The sequence below is a fragment of the Habropoda laboriosa genome, unplaced genomic scaffold (genome assembly GCF_001263275.1).
Source record: "Habropoda laboriosa isolate 0110345459 unplaced genomic scaffold, ASM126327v1 scaffold42, whole genome shotgun sequence".
NCBI classification, from domain to species: Eukaryota; Metazoa; Arthropoda; class Insecta; order Hymenoptera; family Apidae; genus Habropoda; species Habropoda laboriosa.
This window is the reverse complement of record NW_017100181.1, coordinates 307,490-331,499: the sequence shown is the minus strand read 5'-3', so window position 1 is coordinate 331,499 and position 24,010 is coordinate 307,490. Positions and strand designations below refer to the sequence as shown.

The window sequence follows — 24,010 nt, the reverse complement described above, 5'->3', positions numbered from 1 at the left end:
AACTTTTTCACAACTTTTTCTGCGTATGCCTCTTGTAACACTTTATACTTATACTTTTAAAAAGAAACACGAGAAATAAGAAAATTTAAAATTTCGATACCTTGAATATGTCACAAAGGTACATACATAAAGTGAGGTTATAAGTCTTTAAAAAAACTGTTTCGCTGAGCTTCATAAAGTAGCTCTCCTTGAAACATTTGCTATTATACGTTTATACTAGTGATTTTCATGAAAACGAAGCATTTTCCACAACTTCATCTTTCAATATATTTTCAATTTGAGGTAAAGAATTCTTTAACCACGACGCCATGAAAATTCCGTTCGCTTCGACAAGCGCTGCGGCATATCTTGTTCCTTTCATGCTGTCGTAATTGTTTTCTCTGAATATTTGAAGCTGCAATAAACAATGATTACATAAAACCAACGAAACATGAAAAGTATATAAATTTAATTGAAATATATAGTTTCTTACATCTTCCAAATCCTGATCGGTGGTTAAACCGTTAATCATGGAGAGTATGAAAGTTTTCAGCACCGTATAAGACCCGGAATACCTAGACGAAGAAAATAACTTTGTTACCGTGTTTTCCATTTTATAATACATCTTTTATAAAATGCTTCACGCGTACCTCTGCACAATTTCCTGCCAATTTGCTCGAACGAATCGAGATGCAACTTGAGTAGCAGCTGGATTTCGAGGGAATGCATTTAAAATTACTAATATTTCATCCTCCCGGAATCGATCTTCGTGAAGGATTTCGTTGAGGATGCTGTTATTAAAGGAAAAGGTAAAACAATGTTTCATGTAAAAATAACGAAACGTAAATTAGAAAATTTTCAGATATGTAAAAGTTTTGCTTCATTTGAAATTTTGTAAAATATGCAAACAAATTTCTGGAAAATCTCGTATAGCTTTTCCAGCTTGAAGAGTATGTAACTAAATCCTTCGTTATGTTGAATTATTTCTACTTCAATATTTTACATAAAAACGGTTGCAATTATTTAAGACAGAAACGACCTGTTGTATTTAAAAGTACTAAATCACGTTTGAATTCAAAAGAAAAGTTCTGCTTATTATTGATACTTATTATGATATTGGTTCTTTGATTTATTTGTATTATTGGTGTACAGTAACTGTTGTGAGCACTTTTTGTCTCATGCGTGCCGTTGCGAAAGGGGTAAACATTCTTTTATATAAAAGTATTCGAACAGTCCAAAATTTACGAGATATTTAACCCGTTTAATTTTACTTGTGTATACTCTTTAAAGTTAAACAATCGTTAATCCCCAAATTGATTGTAGCAACTATCCGGCCGCCGGTAAAGTAAAATTATCAGCTTTTTAACCTTAATGCGTTCTTCCGTTCGACTGTACACTTTGGGTCAAAAAAGACCCGAATACCTTATGTGCAACAATTTTCTTTACCAACACGCCATATAAACCTAGACAGTAAACTTTTAATACAATATTAAGGGAACATAAACTTGGTAACAGCAAAAATTATTAAAAAAATAAGAAGGCGATGGGGTCGAAAAAGACCCGACGATCGCGCTAGTGTTAAACGAAATAGAAATAAGAAAGCTACTGATGTCAATGCAGCACGTAGATCATTGTAAAACGATTTCATTTACTTACAATTGCAAAACCCAGGGAGCTTGAAAACAAGCAAATGACGATAACAAACGTTTCCTCTCCTCCTCATCTTCGGTTAACGCCACTTTTTCTGTGAAGTAGCTCCATTCCCTTCGCGTGCCATAACGCGCAACGGTGCAGTAAAACGTTGAGCGGATATACGAAGGGATGCTGAAAATAAGTAATTTGGTTAGATTCTTATAGTTAAAAAAGGTGTGATCGTTGCGAACGTGACATAACAATAGTAACAACGATTGCGACCTAAGTACTGACATACACCAAATCTTATTTGAACTCTGAATTCAGCCAAAAAGGTAATTTAAAAATTTGTCGACTTCAAACACTTCGCTCGATATAAGTTCACAAATCAATCATTTCAAAGTAATAAATAATTTTTTTGCTTCAAAAATATGAATTCACCATTTTTGTACTATTTTACTTGCGCACTATTCTTTCGAATTTGACAATACGACATCGCGCAACTATTGAAATGAAGAAACAGTATACAACACCTCTAATAAATAAGTAAAATGATAAACTTGTAAATTAATTTCTTGTACATGATCATATTCATACATGAAAATATTGCAAACAATCTTAACGGATAGAAATATAAAACTTTAATCAAACTTACATTTCTTGAATTTCATTGTCAGTCTTTGCATTTTCAAATATGTTTCTCGTCCAGTCTAAGCACTCTGTATGCTCAAACATGCATGCTAGTTTTATAGCGAGCATCGTTAACTGCGAACCTTCGTCTATTTTCGACTTTACTTCGTTGTACAACGGAGACACGAATCTCACAACAAATTCCTGCAGAATGGAGCAGAATGATACTACGCAGACAAATACATACATAGCAAGCGATAAAGTTAGAAATTTAAATGCTCTCTACTATCCTACCATCTGCATCACATTTTTAACTAAACATCGCTTAAAAAAATTAAAATACAAAAGTTATATTAAGTTATATAGGTTTTAACATAACTCCATTGAAATTAAACATTTTTATTTCAAATAATTTTCAGAATAATTTAAATTATTATTCATAATTTAAATAATTCGTCATTTGTGAGAAAATCCGTCCCGAAGACGGTGAAGCGAGCACCTCGAAGCCACGCCCAGCGCGCTCGGTGGGGGTGACTCCGCCCCTTTGGGTCTTTCCCTGGGCCTGTTCGCGTACTCACTCTTCCCGAGACCCTTGAAGTATACTTTTGCGAACGACGCTCGAATAACGTGGATATAGATCTTGAGTAAAATGTATTATTGCGAAAACGTGGAAACGTTTAGCTAATTTTACGCCCACTCTACTCCGAGTCAGGCTAATTTCGTAAAGTCGCGGTAGGCGCCACCCGACCTGTGGTATGCGAATGGGTTTCCCTCGTCCTATGATACACATCTTGTCGCGTCGCGCTCTTTTGTGATGTTCAAAAGAACTCGCGGTCGCGACTGTTACCCGCCAAATTAATCTTGGATAACTAATTGGATATCTATTCTACTCGAACGTAGTAGAACGTGATCGAGCGCAAATGGTGAAGTCTCGATCCAATCAACGTGCCCCTTGAGTGTCACCCACCCTTCCATTGCGCCCTTAGCGCGCTTTTCCTTGGAAGGAGTAGGGCCCTACCTGTGGGTGCGTGGAATCCTCGCTGTCCTTCGGTGACGCGTCGAAAATTCCCGCCAGGTCAACCCTCCGCCGTTATACGCACGTGTGGATTGACCCTTCAGGAACCCTGGTTTATAACACGTCTTGGGTGCGTGGAATCCTCGCTGTCCTTCGGTGACGCGTCGAAAATTCCCGCCAGGTCAACCCTCCGCCCTCCAACCCTACGAAGCGTCTTTGTTCTCAAAAATAGCCTTCTCGTGCGAGCGTGCCATAAACCCGGTCAACGAAGACCCCACGCGTTCCATACCTGCACGACGGAACACATCTCCTTGAAAATTCGCCCGATCCATTAGGACACCTTCCCTGCATTCCAGACCGATGCCAAGATGGCTTTACCCGATACCGCGATTTTCCGTGTCCTCTTCCAAAATTTCCCTACCCCACGCGCATTCCACAGCGTCCATCCCCTCCAGTAGGGCCCCATATAAATACTGGGCCCAAACAAGGGAAGTTTAGTCTTACGTTTAAAATCTAAGGAACCACAACGTCACTCTGTAACAGTATTATTATAAATAAAGCACTTTAAACAATCTCCGGAGTGACCTCGACGACACAAGAGCAGCCAAAATCCCGGCCGACGACGTGAAGGGCGGTCAACCGCCGAAAGTCGTACGAGCGACACCGACTAGCGTCACGGGCCATTTCGTCTCGCTTTCTCAATAAAAGATTTCAAGCGCGACCACGCGTACGTTTATTCTCCCGTCGCCCGCAAACTTAACAAAACGATAAAAACTTAAAACTCTATTTCATTTGAAAAATCGGCAAGTTCTTATGACTCACCCTATACGTTGCATACAAAAGCTGTATTCTTTAGAAGCTCGTATCAACTATGCCTATTACTCACTTGAAAATCGTTGAAGACCGACGTTTCGTATAAAAGACTGTTTAATTTAAACATGTGTCGCATGAACGTGCTCCAAGGCAGATAATGTCTTTCCTTCATTTGCATATATTTAATAAAGTCAAAGACGGTCTCGTATTTCACCAAGCCCACCGTGGCCAGGCTGAAGACGTCTTCTATAAGTGACGCCCTTGTTTCTGCCGGAAACAGCTCGTGATTCTCTGTAAGTGCTGTTTTCAACAACATCCAGTTCCTTTCATCGTAATGCACGCGATAATAACCTTGAGAAACATCGTTGATCAGATAATTTTCCATTACTTGAGAACATAAAGTGTTTCGTAATAATAAATGTCACAAGGAAAAAATTGAGCCCAACAATAATTGCAAACAAAAACGAAGAACTGCAATTATACTACTTTTCTCAGTGAAATCTTTTAACAGCCAAATTTTCCGTTCATACTTGCATTCATCAACGCATTAGTATTTGTCTTTTTGTCGGTTGGAAAATGGGCGAAAAAAAACTAAAGGTGACCTTGATAATTTGGAAAAAAATCACCTGTGAAATATACTGGGTGTCCCAGGTTTTAATGGCCAAACGTTGTCAGTATATTCTATGGGTCGAAATAAAAAAAAAATGTTACACAAACATTGGTCTGTTAGAGCTTCGTTAAACAGTTCTAGCGGTAATACGAAATGAGGGAAACAATAGCAGACTCGCGGTTACTGCTATGTAATACAGAAAAAGATCATCAATATTTGCGCGATATTTACAATCGCGTAATGAATTGATACAAAAAATCAACGATGCATTTACTGAAATGAAACAAAATAATAACGAAATTCGCAGAGTAATCTGATGTCTTCTGATGTCAATCTTGCGTTGCCACAGACGGTGGACATTTTTGAGATGGAGTATTAGTTGCTTCTTGCATAAACAGAGAAAACGTAAATATTGCTGATCTATTTCTGTATCACATCGCAGTAACCGCGAGTCTGCTATTGTTCTCTTAATTTTGCATTATCGCCATAACTTTTTAATAAAGCTTCAAAAGACCTATGTTAGTATAACATTTTTTTCTAATTTCAACCCATGGAATATACTGACAACGTTTGTAGTAAATTTCCGCCTCCAACGTAAGTTAGGGATCCGCACGCGTATATCAAAGAAAATCAAAAAAGATAAGTTCAATGTACAAAACTAATCATTTACGAATCTACTAGAAACCACGAAATATTTTACATACAATTTGTTACATATGCACCAGTCTTCTCTTCGCTAATTGTATTTCGTAAAAAGCTTTCTTCTTCTATACGCACAGTTATATATTTTTATACTTGTATTTACAATCTCTGCATTATTCCCTAAGTGGTTGAATTTCTTTACTTCTTTATGAGCTGCATCGTGGTATCAATGAAAATATACCGGCCCGTTTAAAAAGAAATGTTGATATCTCCTAAAGTACAATCTCGAAAAGGTTCCTGCCTATCAGAATATTTGTTCCTTTGCATTAAACAATATTTTCCTTAGCCTTTTCTTTGTACCATCAAACGAAACGGAGATATGCTAGAATCTATATAGAATCTAGATGCTCGAATTAATGGAAAACCCCTGCATTCTGGCTCCTGCCGTACAACGAGTCTCGAAAGTACACTTACAGTGGATTGTTATTGCTAAAAGCAGCAATACGAAAATTTTGTTTAAAATTAGAAGAAGCATTGTTCAATAAGCGTTGATTCTCTGTAAAAATAAACAGAACGTTGAATAAATTACAGTGCTCGGCAGAATAACATGTACAAACGAGCGTAAGGTACTTCCCTATGAAAAGATAAGACGAAAATATAAAATAAATTTTTTTCATTTTGGGCTTAGCTTTCGAGAAAATCGAGTTTGAATATCCACAGCTGATTCGTGTTTGTAAACAACGTCTACGCGGCATTTAAAACCTACCGATTGCGAGTACAAGGAAAATTTTTAACGAACAAAATTTCATTTCATTAACATTATACGCGTTACACGTTGCTCGATCAACCGTAAGTACCTTACCCGTAACAGCATACGTAAGAAGGGGATCTTCAAACTCGATTTTCTCGGAAACTAAGTCGGAAATGAAAAAAATTTATTGCATATTTTCGTCTTATTTTTTCACAAGAAATCACCTCGTGCCCGCTTGTATATGTCACTCGGCCGGAGCCTGTATATTACATAAAAGACACTTGTTTCTCGTATAGGGTGGGGCAAAAGCTTTGTCCACTTGGAATATTTCCGTTATGGTAACTTGAATATAAAGATTGCAGCAACTTAGCATCGACACAAATAGTCAACTCTTCGAACATCTTCTGTAATGTAGACAAATTTATTTTACCATCACATTTCACCTCGAATAACCTTTAACACTAACCGTACCACGCCCGGTCAAATGACGGTTTCAAAATTTGATATGTAATATTTTTTTATTCTTATCTAAAGGCTGTTTTCTGCGTTGTTTCCTATATTAAACTGACAATCATCGGTATTCCTTTCGGAAAAATCTGATCTTTATTAGATAAATTTTCATAAACATAATCTTGAAAAATTTGACCGACTGACAATAAGGTAAGAATAGGTAGACAAAAAGTGCCGGTGAGATTACTGCTAATGATAGCATGCTGAAATCGTCACAACAGCGACAAAAAAAGTATAGCATCCCATTAACAAAAATAGAGATGACAAGTAGAGGTGAAAAGTATTGGATGATTGCAAAAGTTCATACCTGATTTTCAGAGGTGGTGGAAACCTTATCGACTACGTCACAGATCTTTGTTTTAGCGTCATGCTACATTCCTATCGAAAGATACACCGCTTGTGTTTTATTTTCAAATAATTATTCATTTCGTTTAATTTTGTTTTCAAATAAAATGTACCTTTGCACACACCGCTAGTGTTTTATTTTCAAATCGGGCACGAACTTTTGCAATCATCTAATATTTACATCACATTGTGCCCTGCTCCACATCGTGCAAGTTTTGTATATAACATTTTTCCAAATTTACTGCAAATAACAGAAATATTCTAGGTGAACAAAGTTTTTGTTCCACTCTGTATGTTGGATAAAAGAATCGTGCTATTTTAACGTGCTTATATTTTTCCTCAATTCTTCAGATTAGTTGAAAAGTATAATTAACTTCTTTGCAGACCTCTAATGTGGAGTCATAAATAAGAATTAAGGAACAAAGTAACGAGTCTTCTTAAAGGCGCAAACATGTTTTCTAAATGGAATATACATATCTATATACCCGGTGGAAAATGAAATTTTCCAACGTGATGGAGCTTCTTATTTTGCATATTTCAAGTTAAATGTCAAATTTGCTAGAATACAGTAAGTTGAAACGAAAGTATTCGTTAATAATGATTGGGATTTGTCAAAATATATTTGAACGTGTCGATAAACTTTTGGCAAAATGTAACATTTAGCGTTAAAAGTCAATTTCATGCTCTGGGAAGGAGGAAACTGAACGTAGAATTTCACGAGAAAGATATTTAAAGAGCTTTTCGCTTAAAAAATGATGAATTTCGTAATTTTTCGTTTTTCACATTTTTAGGCACCTTTGAAAATATATCCTTGAAAGGATTTCTTGAAATTCGAGAAATTGACGTCGCTATGCAGCAAGATTTCAAGATTTCATGAGATGTATTAAGAATAATTTTTTTACGAACTTTAAACGCGGTTTTCTCGAAATTACTTTTTCAAAAATTATCCGACGGATTGTTCTGAAATTTTGCACACATCTTCAATACACGTGTAGATAAGGTCATCACCCTCTATCATCGAAAAATTACTATTTTTGAAGGTTAGGTTAGACAAAAACTCCAAGCGCGACTTCTATCTGCCGCCATTTTGTTATTCTTTGGTACTTTTAAACCAGAGTAGATAATGCCCAACCTCAACTATTATCATAATCAGCCCCTCGCGGCATTTTTGTTTCAGATGTACCAAAGTCGAAAAATCTTGCACACTGAAAACCCTTTTTTTCATGCAAAGATTACTTCCGGTACACGTCACCCAAAAGCTATACTGTGCTTTATCATACAAAAAATTAAACGCACAGTGCAAGATACGAATAACAATCATCCCAAGTTGCATTTCAACAGCTCTGCTAGTTTTCTTGCAAAGAATTCTCAAAAAACATCGAAATTCTAAAGGCATTGTTCTGTAAGAAATGACTTATTTTTTCGCGGAGCTACGAAGCGTCTTTGTTCTCAAAAATAGCCTTCTCGTGCGAGCGTGCCATAAACCCGGTCAACGAAGACCCCACGCGTTCCATACCTGCACGACGGAACATATCTCCTTGAAAATTCGCCCGATCCATTAGGACACCTTCCCTGCATTCCAGACCGATGCCAAGATGGCTTTACCCGATACCGCGATTTTCCGTGTCCTCTTCCAAAATTTCCCTACCCCACGCGCATTCCACAGCGTCCATCCCCTCCAGTAGGGCCCCATATAAATACTGGGCCCAAACAAGGGAAGTTTAGTCTTACGTTTAAAATCTAAGGAACCACAACGTCACTCTGTAACAGTATTATTATAAATAAAGCACTTTAAACAATCTCCGGAGTGACCTCGACGACACAAGAGCAGCCAAAATCCCGGCCGACGACGTGAAGGGCGGTCAACCGCCGAAAGTCGTACGAGCGACACCGACTAGCGTCACGGGCCATTTCGTCTCGCTTTCTCAATAAAAGATTTCAAGCGCGACCACGCGTACGTTTATTCTCCCGTCGCCCGCAAACTTAACAAAACGATAAAAACTTAAAACTCTATTTCATTTGAAAAATCGGCAAGTTCTTATGACTCACCCTATACGTTGCATACAAAAGCTGTATTCTTTAGAAGCTCGTATCAACTATGCCTATTACTCACTTGAAAATCGTTGAAGACCGACGTTTCGTATAAAAGACTGTTTAATTTAAACATGTGTCGCATGAACGTGCTCCAAGGCAGATAATGTCTTTCCTTCATTTGCATATATTTAATAAAGTCAAAGACGGTCTCGTATTTCACCAAGCCCACCGTGGCCAGGCTGAAGACGTCTTCTATAAGTGACGCCCTTGTTTCTGCCGGAAACAGCTCGTGATTCTCTGTAAGTGCTGTTTTCAACAACATCCAGTTCCTTTCATCGTAATGCACGCGATAATAACCTTGAGAAACATCGTTGATCAGATAATTTTCCATTACTTGAGAACATAAAGTGTTTCGTAATAATAAATGTCACAAGGAAAAAATTGAGCCCAACAATAATTGCAAACAAAAACGAAGAACTGCAATTATACTACTTTTCTCAGTGAAATCTTTTAACAGCCAAATTTTCCGTTCATACTTGCATTCATCAACGCATTAGTATTTGTCTTTTTGTCGGTTGGAAAATGGGCGAAAAAAAACTAAAGGTGACCTTGATAATTTGGAAAAAAATCACCTGTGAAATATACTGGGTGTCCCAGGTTTTAATGGCCAAACGTTGTCAGTATATTCTATGGGTCGAAATAAAAAAAAAATGTTACACAAACATTGGTCTGTTAGAGCTTCGTTAAACAGTTCTAGCGGTAATACGAAATGAGGGAAACAATAGCAGACTCGCGGTTACTGCTATGTAATACAGAAAAAGATCATCAATATTTGCGCGATATTTACAATCGCGTAATGAATTGATACAAAAAATCAACGATGCATTTACTGAAATGAAACAAAATAATAACGAAACTCGCAGAGTAATCTGATGTCTTCTGATGTCAATCTTGCGTTGCCACAGACGGTGGACATTTTTGAGATGGAGTATTAGTTACTTCTTGATGATTAGTTGATCTATTTCTGTAGTTACATCGCAGTAACCGTGAGTCTGCTATTGTTTCCTTCATTTCGTATTACCGCCGTAACTTTTTAACGAAGTTCTAACATACCTATGCTTGTATAACCATAGAATATACTGACAACGTTTGCCCATTAAAACCTGGGACACCCTGTACACTGCAATCAACCTGTAGGTCCCTTTAAACCAAGGTATTTAAATGGAAAGGAATTTGTATTGGTCCAGTAGTAACGGAAATAATTAAAACGATCAAGTTACGTGGTTCACCCTGAATAATTCAGAGAAACTATTCGGCACATTTGGTATGAATAAAAATTGGACTGTACAGTACTTCGTATTTTTAGATACTATAGTTCCTTGCTATTTCAACGAATAAAGACATATAACGTATATGGTAATTAAATTTAGCACACACCAGTCTTATTCACATTAAAGAGTACCCAAGATTCGTTGGAAGCAATATTTTCCAAAATGATCTTAGGCTCGGATTGGAACCATACTTTTGTAGGAGACGACCAGTTGCCGTTTTCGTTAATGTAGTTCAATGGAATGTGCCAAAACTTAGATATACTTTCCGACGGCCTATCGAGCGCAAATGGTTCCTAAAATAATTCATTAATCACGTGAAACTGATAATAAATAATTTATCGAGTAACTGTATTATAATTCGATTATAAAATTACATAAATATAATTTTATACTTTTAGAATTTTTTGGCTTTATCTGCTCGAATATACACTATAGGCCAAAAGATTGACGTCGCTTGAAATTTTCGCTTACACTGACTCTACTATCAATTTTATAGATTTGAAATTAATGTTGCAGGGATCGATAGCACTTCACTCTGCTTCGGTAAATAAAGAGAAGTAAAAAATTCCTTTTTTCCTTAAACATTCTTGCGTAGCATACAATGCATAGTGGTCTCAATCTGTTGGTCAGCAGTGTGTACTTAACAAACGTACTTCATACCCGTTTAAGCATTTACCACTGCTCGTTTGAAATAGAAATCATCTATTCGTAATTTCATGTAATATTTTCTTTTCTTCACTTTTACTATCAGAAAGCAATAGCTAACTCCTCGTTAATTTTCATTAATTGCGGAATTTATTACCTTATAAAATATTCAGACTGCTTAACGACAATAACTATTTGCCTATTACCTGATAAATAACGGCAGACTCCTCTTCATAATTTCTCTTAACGGTAACAAGTGGATATCCACCTTGCGAGATCCAAGAATTTATCATTTCTTCCAATGAGACTCCAAGTAGATGTTCTGCTGCCTCTGCCTCCAAGATATTCATAAAATCAGCAACATCCGTTGAATTGTACTTCCTGAATATGTAACAGAACTCGTTTAGTTATCTTCAAATATAGCCAATTGATACATGTACTAAAGGAACAACAAAAGAATATTTTACGTAAGATTGTAACAAAGCCCTTCTTTTTACACAGTAAAATAGTCCGCAAAATCAAGAAAAAATCATTTCTATTCAATTTATTGATGTGCACTCCCGTTCCTAAGTATTAGGACACTGACTAAATGTGAAGCACACTGAAATCTAGTCTACGCAAATCTGCTGAATTCTATTAAAAATCTACCGTACCCTATTCTATTTTCCAAACTTTAAATTAAATTTCTGAATTCAAGGTCATCTCAAGGTCATAGTATGGTAACTCGTGCCATTTAAAAAAGTCAAGGTAACCTTTCATACTTTTTTTTTATATTCAAATTTATAGCCCGCTGAAAGCTGATTAACCATTTGGGCTTATGAAACCTGGTCCGAAACATTTTCTCGTCAGATTATCGGAAGTGGCTCCTTGCGAATGTGTTTCTCGATCCCCGAATTTTTCTGGAGTCCGCCGTGACTCCCCCGCCAAGTGCAAGAAGGCACGCTGATTGGTTTTTCACGTACGCACAAATTACCAATCAACGTGCCCTTCCATTGCGCCCTTAGCGCGCTTTTCCTTGCAAGGAGTGGGGCCCTACCTGCGGGTGCGTGGAATCTTCGCTGTCCTTCGGTGACGCGTCGGAAATTCCCGCCAGGTCAACCCTCGGCCGAGAGTGCCGTTATACGCACGTGTGGATTGACCCTTCAGGAACCCTGGTTTATGACACGTCTTCGGTTATTGAGGACGCGGAAAAGTCGAAATTCTAAAGGCACTGTTCTGTAAGAAATGACTTATTTTCTCGCGGAGCTACGAAGCGTCTTTGTTCTCAAAAATAACCTTCTCGTGCGAGCGTGCCATAAACCCGGTCAACGAAGACCCGGTACCTGCGCGACGGAACACTAACTTCGGCGAGGGAATGTAACTTAAATCGTTCGATACTTTCTACACGAGCACAACGAGTGTCCTGATACTTCTGAACGGCAGTGTAAATAAGTGCTGTATGTTCGCAGCATCCGCAAATGACGAAGAATTAGTAAATACCAGAGAAATGCGAGAGGAGGAAATGACAAACGTACGAGAGAATAGAGAGAAAAAAAAACGTAAAGGCTATTAACAATCCTGGGGCAGGCGATTAATCACAATTAGCTTCGGAACAACTCGATTGTGAATTCAACTTGCTCTCCGCGTTACACAGCTGTCGTCAATCCTCGATAACGAGAATAACGTTCGTTCGGTGGCGTATTAACGAAATATTTGAAATTCCTCAGGAATAGTATACCCACCACCTGGTTATCAGTTTCTTGTAGCCGTTCCTAAAGGCTGTATCGCTTATCGCGCCATGCAACATGCGTATCAGACATGCACCTACAAGAAGCAATTGAGAAATGCAAAAGAAGATTTTTAAAAACTTGCAATATCCTGAAAGCTAAGGCTAACAATATGCTGTATTACCGGTTTACCTTTCGCGTGTTCCTCATTAAAAGGCTGCAACAGCCGATAATTAACGTTCTCAAGGAGGGGCCTTGAAATACTGTACTCGTCGATCTCCATCGCTTGCAGAAGAACATCGACGATGAAAGAGCCGCTCGAGTCTAATGACGAATCTATCTGAAAATGTCATTTTATCAAAACGGTTTACAATACTGTCTTCCTTCGTTCAGATACAAGTTTCGTTTCTTGCCTCTCCGACGATCTCGTGCTGAAAGTAAATCAGCGATCCCTCTAACATCCACGCTTCCGTTCGATTCACGTTCGTAAACTCGTCGATCCATTGCTGCACCATTAGGCCAACTAAAACCCTCAGGGCGTTATTCTTCGTAACTAATGGCGATTTATTGCTGGCGTAGAATAACGACTGCCTGGAAAATTGAAGTAGCGCCGATGGAATTGTCAGGGAATTGTCGATAATTAGACATTCTGAATAAGTAAGCGTTTGTAGGAATATCGATGACACGGAAGGTGAAATAAAACAACAATGAAGCAAATCGAACCGCGACTTCTAAGAAATAAATCATTAATCGCGAGAAATATAAATTCATCTTGTGTATCCAATGGATCGATAAAATTCTACGAATCTTCGAAAGATTTCATGAAACACTCGTGTTCGTTAGATCGGAATATTCTTCATTTCTTCGCGAACGCAGTAACATTGACAGCTAATATTCAGTTTGTTCCATTCGAATTAGTATTTCAATAGCCGACGTAAGGTAATCGTGCTTTGAGAAAAGTGCACGAATTAGTATCGATATTTTAAGAATTATTGTTATTAATAAGAGGTAGTTGTATAAATTGTCTTGTAAATGCTGTGAAATAAAAACCAGATTATTGATCTTCTAAATAAAGAATAATTTGATTAATACCAAAGATAGGCTACAATTAATGTATTAAGCTGAGCAGAAAGTTCGTGCCGATTTTTGATTGATAGCGTTTGAATGCGTTAGAACGAATAAAACTGGGTGAAAACATGAAATTCGCATATATTTTGAGACATCATTTTTTCACGTGACTTTTGGAAGTTTCTTCTCGGAGTTACAGTATCTTAAAGATGGGAGAAAATAGAATAGATGTTTTTATTTATGTTTCTCAACAGCAAGCCAAGTAACTTACAGAAAAGGTACCTTATTAGAACAAATTGATCACAAATGATTTGCAAAATTTAGCGATGAAAATTTCGTTGTTTAAAAAACTGAGAAAAAAAACTTTTGACAGAAAACGGCGAAAAGTTGTAGAACAAAATGATACATGTCTTATAGAGTAAAGAAATCATTGCTTGAAAGCATAGAATTTACTTATTTACTTAAAAATCGACACGAATTTTCTGCCCAATCCAACGCAAATTCAAGGGAGTTCGTTTTAATTACAACTTTGAAACAATGTAACGCGTGTCTGTAACGGTAAAAATAACGATAACTCTTACTTCACCGCAATTAATCCTGGACTTCCCATGTTCTCGTCGATCCCTGGAGGCAAACATACGAGATGCAACTTAGGCAAAGGGTAGGGTATCGAGAACACGTCAATTAGGTTATTGATAACTCGACTGAGTTTGTCGAAGAGGTAAATCTCTTGTGATCGTCTGTCCGATTCGAACCAGAGTTCTGCTACTACTTCAGTGTCTTCTATAAGTATCGTGTCTACGAGTTCGATGTGTCCCATGAGAAAGACCAAATTGTGCGGTGAAAGAGGTGGAGACACGTCGAAAGTGTCGACTACCGATGTGTTTGAGCTTGAAATAGAAGTAACAGTATGATTATCATATTTTCGTTTAAATGGAAAACGTATAAATTTGATGAATTTAAAAACAAAATCGTATATTAGTGCGTCATATATTGCGCCAAGCAGTCACAAAATGCTTTGTTCGCAATAGGCACATGGACATCGAAGACAATTCGGCAGGGAAGGCCGCCAACTTCGGCGACTAATAACAATGGACGGAAATTTTTTGAAGAAGGAATACAAACACTCGTGCGACGCTACGATAAATGTTTAAATAAACTTGGTGATTATGTCGAAAAGTAGCTCTTGCATTGTACTTTAAAATAAACAGCAAAATAGCCCCAAATGCTAAATACTTTTTTTTTTTAATGCGTGTGCAACTAACTTTTTCACTCTGCCTTGTATTATTAGAAGACTTCCATTTAAATGTGCACCTTGTGAAAGACACATGGCATGCATTACTTACTCGTCCCATAAACTCCTAAGGGGCATATTCGAGAGGACTCTCATTTCTTCCGGATGTGTCACGGATAGCGAGAAAATTGACTTGTGCTTCGTATCGTCAAAAACTGGGAAAAGATACCGAGCACCGGAATGTTTTAATTTCGTCCCCATTAGCCATCTGATATGAAAACATTGGAAATTAGTTATTAAATTAGACGCATTGGAATTTTATCTATTAACTTTTGCTCGTTCATGTATTCAAACACAACAAATATCGAGCTTTCGTTATAATTTCGAGTTTTAAAATTACACATTTAATAAAATCCATGATTTTAAGAAAAATATATGATATTCGCATTTGGAACATATAATTTAAAATATTGTATTGCTTTAATAGTTTATTTCAAAGCAAGTAATACTTCGCTTTGTTATTTATAAATATGTATTGCAAATGCGAAACGTTACATTTCATTTTGGAGAAAGTCTGTAGGTACGATACAAAATTGTGGTATGACAAGGCACAGGACAATTCCATATCAATCAAAAATACGTCGGATAACATTTTTTCATTCTAATCTTTGTTCTTCAGAAGATCCAATTTAAAAATTGCATTAAGGCACGGTTTATCGTTTCGGTACTAACACATTTTATTCATATCTATGTTTATTAAAGCGATTACATATGCAGGCAAAATCGAATTTGCAGCATTTGGAGAAGTGAAACGTGGCGAAACATTAGCTAAACTTTATGTATTCGATTTTTCACGGGTTTGCGTACGACAGCGCAAATAACATTTCCAACAATTCCTAACGAAATTGAGTAAATAAATTTTAAACATTCTTCACGTCCTTTTGAACTTTGTAAACATAACTCGACGATATATAAACTCGATGATTCTTTTTGCAAACCGTATCTTTGTAATTCAGCGTTATCTTTAATCTTAATTTTTCTCCAAAACAGACCTTCGTTCGATAAATTTATTGTATACTTTCGACGTAATTTTGTATAATGCATTATCTCTGGCCTGATTGTACTACCATTTTGTCTCCATTTTATATACATACACCAGGTGTTCGGCAATAGTTGGTAGAAAATTCGGCAATAAGACGAAAATCAAGAATAACAAAATTGCGTTTGACGCTTTGTTGGCTAGTTATTAACATTTAACAATACCCCTGTGGCCGAGCAAACCTTCCTACACTAACGAACGTAGAGCACGTCAAGACACAGGGGTACAGTGATTCTCAAAAACCAACATCACAAGTCGCAGAGAAGAAGACAAAGATATTTGGCGCTGTAAACGACATTATCAACTTCTACGGCACTATCATTTGTTTCATCATCACACAGGTGCTTAAATTTTCTACCAACTGTTGTCGGACAGCCTGTATCTAATACAACAAAAGACTTCCAATTTTTCGTAAATTTATAATATGCTCCAATTGTGTACAATAAAAATTTTAAAAAAAGAATACATATATAGGTACATATAATATTTACTTCTGTTTACCGGACGCACTGTAATTTGCAATGAAAAATGCATTTTCATCGATCAATGCTTGATATTCGATTTCCAACAAATAAACTCCTTGGTGAATCCACGTTCCCAAATGAATTGTGTGAACTTCTCTGTCGTCATCCACATTGTATTGTGTAATGGGTATCCTTGATGAAACATTCTCAGAAAATGCAGCAGATGGTTTTACCACAGATTCTTTAATATTCGCATTTAGACCTCTGACTTCATCAAGATCAGAAGAGGAACCGTAACTTATCGAGGAAATCGTGGATCCTCCGGGGGAAGACATGTTTTCCGCTGGTTGTTCATCATCTCCCTCGTACTGTACTGTTTCATTTTCCGCCAAAGTAACTACAACGTTATTTTCAACAGAATACAAGGCACGAGAAACTGTGAACAAATGATGCGTGTGAAAAAAACAATTGTGATTAAACAACTACTTCTTGTAATTACTATATTTACTCTGTATATTGAATTTCCTGTTAATAAATTTGATTCTTTTTTTAATTCACAGAAATATTATCGTAGAAATAGCTTTCAAGCTTTAAGCTATTTGTAGCTTTTAAGAATTATGCGTAGAATTATTGACAATTTGAAAATTTTTAAAAATTTATTAATCTACTGTTTTATCAGTATGTTGAGATTAATCGCTGTACGAATACTTTTAACACTATCTGCTATACGTTGCTATTAAAATCAGAAACATTACCAAGCACTGCATCGTCCTGATAGCTGTTGTAATTAATATTATCGTCGGCTCTCCTTCTTCGTTTTCTTCGTAACCGACTTTTATTCTCCCCTGAATCCAGCAACGATAATTTATAACTTGCCACGACAATATTTTTCGCATTTAAAAAGAGTTTATTTAAACCGGTCGTGTCGTTTACACGAAAATCGATCACTACACGACCCTTTAGTATTGACGGACCATTAATATCGATGAACGGCGTTAATTCTAGGCGATATTTCAAGGGATGAATGAAAGGTGAAATAAAACTTTCACCAACAATGTCAGTAGTCTCGATCTCGTCATTCAGCAAATCTAAAGTCTCATAAGGCTGATAAATAAAGATTTTATAACGTTAAACAAATTTAAGACACTTAGTTGTATATTATTGCGAATAGTTTGTAAATATTTGCAATGAAATCAATTTATATATATATATATACACTACCGGCCAAAAGTTTGAGAATTTTTTATCGTTCGAATCAACTGATATGAGATAAATTGATAAATGTAGAATTGAGATAAACTTCAAATCTATAAAAAATTAGCAGCAGATTTAATATTGATGAAAAGTGGGAGGTGATTCCAAACTTTTGGCCGGTATTGTATATACATATACAGAAAATGATAAAGACTCGAAATTTAATGGCGATACATGTTACAGGAAATGAAGCGTTACAACTTAACGACGTAATGGTCTAATTGTATATAAGAGCACAGTGTTACGTCAGTAACAAATGGCCACATCCACTGTTTATAGCTAACAAGGAAAAGAACGCTGAGATGAGGAAAGTCTGTAGAGAAAATCCAGATGTAATAGTGGAACGTATAGTCGGTGGAACAAATATAGCGCACTCATAAAATCAGTCAGAAGTCAAAGTAAACATGTTTCGAGTGTTGTAACAACAAATTGATGGAATTATGAGAAGACAAGAATCCGAACCCTCAGTCAGGGCCGTATTATGTATTCACCGTGCCTGCACAGACTCTGTTGTCCTTCAAATTCTTCTAATGGTCTTCGTTTCCACCAGTATTGCTGCAATTTTTATTACTTTATCCACTGCTTTCTGTCAATGATTACCGTTTACGTTGTTTCTACTTCATTCTGTATCAGTTTCACATTTTCAAAATTCGACCAATCAATCGATCTGCGTTGAACACATGTGTTTATGATAGGGTAATTCCGGGAGAGATGGACCGGCGGGAGAGACGGACCAGGCAAGTATTTCCTGCGTTATCCGCCAAATGTGGAACGCGTCAGTATTCTTTTGTTTTACATTTGTTTTACGGAAAGCGACCGAGCGTGGCTCTCAGTGTGTTTTGTGCCATATCTGGCGGATGATGTAGGAAATACTTGCCTGGACCGTCTCTCCCGGCGGTCCATCTCTCCCGAAATTACCCTATGTCAGGCACAGAAAGAAACGTCAAATATTAAAGAAAGCTAATTGACATTTTTAATTTGTTCAATAGTACATAAAAGACCGTTAGTCAGGGGTGTCGAACTGGCTGCTCACGAGCCACATGCGGCTCCTTCTTCTGTTCCGCAGAGTCGTAAGAGATCGCCCCCCTCCGTACCTAATTCACTCTGATAAACTTCTCCTATCAGCAGGTTAGTCACCACTGCGTATACTCGTGTGTCATCTACACATAAGTCCCTTGTTTGTAGCTAACAGTACTAGGACAATTAATATGTAGCGGGACTCGTGCAACTCCTAGAGGAAAAGAAGTAGAGGAACCAACTAACCGAGAGCCAGACTCGTGCGACTCTGGGAGGAGAAGTTTGACACCTTTGCCGTTAGTTAGCAGTGTCATTCCTTTATTGTACGGACCTTAAAAAAGAGTGCCGTACACGATCCTGGCTGTAAATAGATTATGCTACGCCGCCACTTGCTGCTTTAATTTTCGACCTTGTTGTATTTGTTCCACCAACCTTACGTTTTCTGGTCATTTCTAAGCCATGCGAACCAAGGGCAGCCAGATTCAGTGTAATCATCTGGACATGAATCGGGACGCAACACTTAAAACTTAGAGACAACTTTCGAAATTGAGTTTTAATTCGTCAGTTCATCCAGTTTCACAATCAGTTCAACTTCGTTCGCTAGCACATTTCGGTTTAATTAAAAACGAAAAATCATCTCAGCAGCCTTCTTCCTTCCGCCATATCAAAGTCCCATATGCCAGAATAAATTCCTTAAATAATTCGATATGAGAAAAATGTACAAAATAATTTCGTGATTTACAACAGCAGCAATACCATTCCACTTTCTAAATGTTTCACCATTAAATTCTTCAACAATATACAGATGAACGAATTTTATGATTTCGTGTTTCTTTATGTTACTTACTTTTTTCTTTGGCAAAGAATCGATGTACCATCCGAGAAATCCCGCGGCAATAACGCCGATAATAAAAACTGCAACAATCCCTGCTATTTTTGTATAAGATAAAAACCAACCATCACCCCTTTTGCATTCAATGTCATCGCTAATCATAAATTGCACCGGACCACCGCTGAATTGTGGCATACTTTGAGCTACAAAAATCATTTAGAAACTGTAAATCTTTGAGAAAAGTGTGAAACGTTCTAAATGAAAAGAGCGAGTTGTACAGAATTTTTTGAAACTTTAAAAATTGAATGAAACTTGTTTTCTTCGATTCAACCAAATGTATATGTAACGGAGCACCGTTTATGGTTTGTTTATCGTTAAGAAAAATAAGCTTGCAGCTGTCGAAGATTCAGTCTTAAAAAATTTTCACAGTCGTTGCAAGTTAAAAATCCTAATTGCCGAAAATTACTTTATAAGGCACGAAGGATTCAGAGTCACGTGGAATATCCAATTTCTTGTAGTCAAATGAGATAGAACAGCGGATTATAAATAAAAAAGTAATAAGGAACATTTATCCTAAAACTCACCGTTCCTGAGTTATTCGACTTATTGTTAGTCCATTCTATTACTGTCATTACGAAGCATCACTTTTACTGATAAATACGGTAATGTTAATTAACCGCAATTATTTAAACCTTACTAAGGAAAACTATTTTTATAATTACATTTGTATGCACTACACATGTGTACATTTTGTTTGCATGGACTTTTAATATTTTAACAATAGTTGTTGGATTATTACTAATAATAATGCGTCAGCCAGTAAGCAAAAATGAATTGTGTTATATATATGAGAAAGACTGCTAGTGAAAATAACATAATAGACCAGATGTCATCGGACCCATAGGCCTGTAACTGTTTATACCTAAGTGATCTGGGTAAAAAACTGAGGCAGTCCTGGTCTCTTTATCTCAAGTGGACAACAGACTTTCTGTCGTACCCTTACGAGTTTTTCACCTTCACTTCGACTACGATTTTCTAAGCGTAAAGACGTTCTTCCGCGCCATAGAAATAAAACACGTTTAAGTAAATTCACAGTGAACGCTATTTATTTAACCCATTAATCCAATAATAGTAAATTATGGGAAACATAGAACATACGTGTTTTCGGTATACGTCATTGTGAAAAACCTTCAAATAAACGCTTCTTCAATTTGTATATTAGAGCTTTTTGGGCCCTAGGCATACAAATGAAAATCAAGGCCCTTCTTGTATAAACCAGAATGAGGGTGATATTTGTTAAAAAGAAAAACCACAAATTTTGAAGTTGTGTTATGTAAGAGTAAATAATTACAAGGGGCTTAAAACGACAGATATTAAAATGACGTTGGTTCGCTCGTCGATGGCTAGGTACGATAATGTGTGGGCCGCTGCCCTTTCTCCCGTTTTTATACGCTTCTTCGGCCGTTAGGGCCCTGCAAGCCGTGGGGTGGGGGGTGCAGCCTGCGCTGCTCCGTGTCTAGGGCCCCCTGCGGCTTGGGTCCCGCGGTCGTTGCCTAGGCGCGTCGCACAACGCCTTACAGTCAATTCATATTATTATAGTTTGAGATTATAAAACCATATGAAATGAAAATGTTTTCATTAAATCTAGAAGTCGAAGCCAGCGTATTTATTTATTTCATGCAGTAATGACAAACATCTCTATGCGGGCCCTAGGCACGTGTCTATTTTGCCTAATGGTAAACACAGTCCTGATATTAAATATTGTATTTTATATATAACATTCAAATACGTAATATACTGTGCATAATTTTCTAATTGTAAATATTCCCGGTGCGTTTCCTTAGAGATTAATTTAGTACATTTTGAAAGAAGATATAAAGACAGAATAAAAGTTGCATAATACCCTTATTCTAGAAACAACGAACGAACGAACACAACATTTTTAGTTAAATCGCTTCACGTAAACACATCTTATTAGTTTAACGGCTCAAGCGAGACTGAATTTCAAAGTAAACCGCTAAACTGTGAGCATGATTTCTTTCGGTCGTAAACTAGGTTTGATTCGGAGAGATTTATTTGCATTTTTCTTTCTCTTAGAAATTCTCTTAGAATTAATGCTCTTGTAATGCATTGGCAAAGTGTATCGAATATTATAGAAATTATTTTAAATAAAAATGTTTAATTTCAATAGAGTTATGATTTTTTCAAAATGAACGGCTTAAAACCGTGAGAACTTTCAGGATGACCTGATAACTTAGCAAATATGTAAAAAAAGATTAGACTGAAGTATAGTATCCGGACTGCAAAATATTCGGCTAGATTGATAAGGAAAGGTCCCACGGTATAACTCTCAGATTTTAACGACCTTCGGCACAATGATAGAGTTTGAAAAACTGAAGCTACTGATACCCGGTTTTGGATGCAGACGGTTACTAGCTTACGAGATATTCAACGTTAAAGTTTTTACCTGTGTGTACCTTCTGAAGTATATATCTTTCCTTGTGAGACTTTTTAGGGGTTTTTAAGGTAGTTGAAGCCGGAAATGGGGGTCGTTTTCGCGGAAATAAGGCGTTCGGAAGATGCAAGCCCCTATATATGTACATATAATAGATCTTCACTGCTAGTAGACGGACTATTCAGCAATTAGTATAACAATGTATGTATAAATGTGGTATATGGCTGAAAGATAAGTATATGTATGCAACGTGCAATAAACGAAAAAATTACCAGCTCTTTTTAAAGAGAGGTATGGATATTCGTGTGGGTTAGATAAATTTATGGCCAGAGGAAGCCGGCCGGCACTTGTCGCCATATAAAACTAAAGCTAGCAAAAATTTTTGAATTAATTTTTATATTTTTAATAGTTTGGTTAGGTGCGGTCTTTTTGATGTTACACTTCGTCGAAATACGTCGCAATGCTCCCAAATCTGAACCGAAACCGTTCATTTCTATAAAAAATAACCTTTATTTTCGGCTTTAGCGACCTAAAATACCCTCGAAAAAACACATTCAAATAAAAAATTTTGCAGTCCGGATACTGTACTATATCCAAAGATTACATAAAGAACACCCAAAGAATAGTAACAACCAATATCCAATAGAAGTTGTTCTTCTTAGGTTAATGTTCAACAATCTAAATCAATTTACCGAATGTTTTGTAGAGATAAATTATAAATTGTAACTAGGCTTCAATAAATACAAAAAAAGGGAATTCTCGATATTTAGGAATAATACCGACCGGTTGAAACGACATCGATGTTGTCACAATCGTGACGAAATCACGTTATCGTGCGAGCAAACGTGACGCGACGTGATTGAAATTGATTCCTTGCGGCACACACGTTCCAGGTAGGCTGATGTATACATGCTCGTAAATACAGTCGAGAAACGACTCCTCAAGGTCCTCTCTATACAGTATACACGCTTCTGATCAGCTATTAACTTTGTTATTCGCATAATCATTTACTGTGCCGACAACGCTTGCCTCGCCATAGTTTTTCATACGTTAATGACACTAGGAGGCAAGGAATTCCGTTCGATGTCACGATTTTTTCAGCTAAACACAATCCTCAATATTTCAACTAGTTTCTGTTACATAGAAACGAATGAATATTCGTGTGGCTGCTATGTACGATAAGGAATGCTACCGAGATGATATCTGCATATTAATTGGAGATGCATATTAAGGAATAATGAAAGGAAAGATTCAACAATTCAATTGAAACTATTTTAAAGAGGTTTTTACTTTTTCCTGGGAATACTTCTCTATCTTTTCGTGCGATAGTATCGCTTTATTTCCAAAGCATATCAATTTGTACATGTGCAGATATTACATTCATTGTCAGTCAAAGAAATCTCCGTACATCAAAAATATGGAATAATTTCAAGGTTACTGTAAAGAATCCTATTGCAACTTCCGTTTGATACAAATTTCAACAGCACTATATTCAATTCATCAGCAATACCATAATATCCAGACCTTAAAAATGTTATTCGCTAGAATAATACCATTAATGATCCACGTGCTGTGATGTAGTATACATAAACTGACCAGATTTTCTGAAGGCAAATTCAGTACATTTTTATTAAAGAAAAAAGAATAGATATATTTCATAACTATAATGAAATAAAATTACATTTTAATTTAATTATTGTATGTAACAAATTAGAAGAAATAAACAATCAAACTTTCTACATTTTTATTATTAAATATGATGACTGCTTAATACTCAAGTACCTAATACTTAAACAAAGGTTACATATGTATATTCATTTGAAGAAGAAATCACCTTCAATAATTGTTCATTATTTAAAATTTCTTCATAAAACTAACCACAGTTTACATTAATATTGTACTTTACAATTAATATGTTTTTCAAAGTATCCAGCCCTGATTGAC

General features: G+C 36.6%; 1 protein-coding gene across 1 annotated transcript in view; it reads right to left on the bottom strand.

Annotated features, from left to right (window-relative positions):
- Positions 1-226: 226 nt before the first annotated feature.
- The window catches only part of LOC108579026 (aminopeptidase N-like), a 30,142-nt gene continuing 6,358 nt past the window's right edge, over positions 227-24,010 (bottom strand). Inside the window, exons 2-17 of the mRNA XM_017942455.1 lie at positions 19,627-19,814; positions 17,264-17,612; positions 16,536-16,944; positions 15,058-15,213; positions 14,293-14,601; positions 13,057-13,234; positions 12,836-12,983; positions 12,659-12,740; positions 11,144-11,318; positions 10,399-10,585; positions 9,041-9,318; positions 2,267-2,445; positions 1,636-1,803; positions 630-770; positions 473-554; positions 227-394 (exon numbers count right to left, since the gene is read on the bottom strand). Of these exons, the coding sequence (XP_017797944.1) occupies positions 227-394; positions 473-554; positions 630-770; positions 1,636-1,803; positions 2,267-2,445; positions 9,041-9,318; positions 10,399-10,585; positions 11,144-11,318; positions 12,659-12,740; positions 12,836-12,983; positions 13,057-13,234; positions 14,293-14,601; positions 15,058-15,213; positions 16,536-16,944; positions 17,264-17,612; positions 19,627-19,814 (3,197 nt within the window). The remainder of the gene's footprint in view (positions 395-472; positions 555-629; positions 771-1,635; positions 1,804-2,266; positions 2,446-9,040; positions 9,319-10,398; positions 10,586-11,143; positions 11,319-12,658; positions 12,741-12,835; positions 12,984-13,056; positions 13,235-14,292; positions 14,602-15,057; positions 15,214-16,535; positions 16,945-17,263; positions 17,613-19,626; positions 19,815-24,010) is intronic.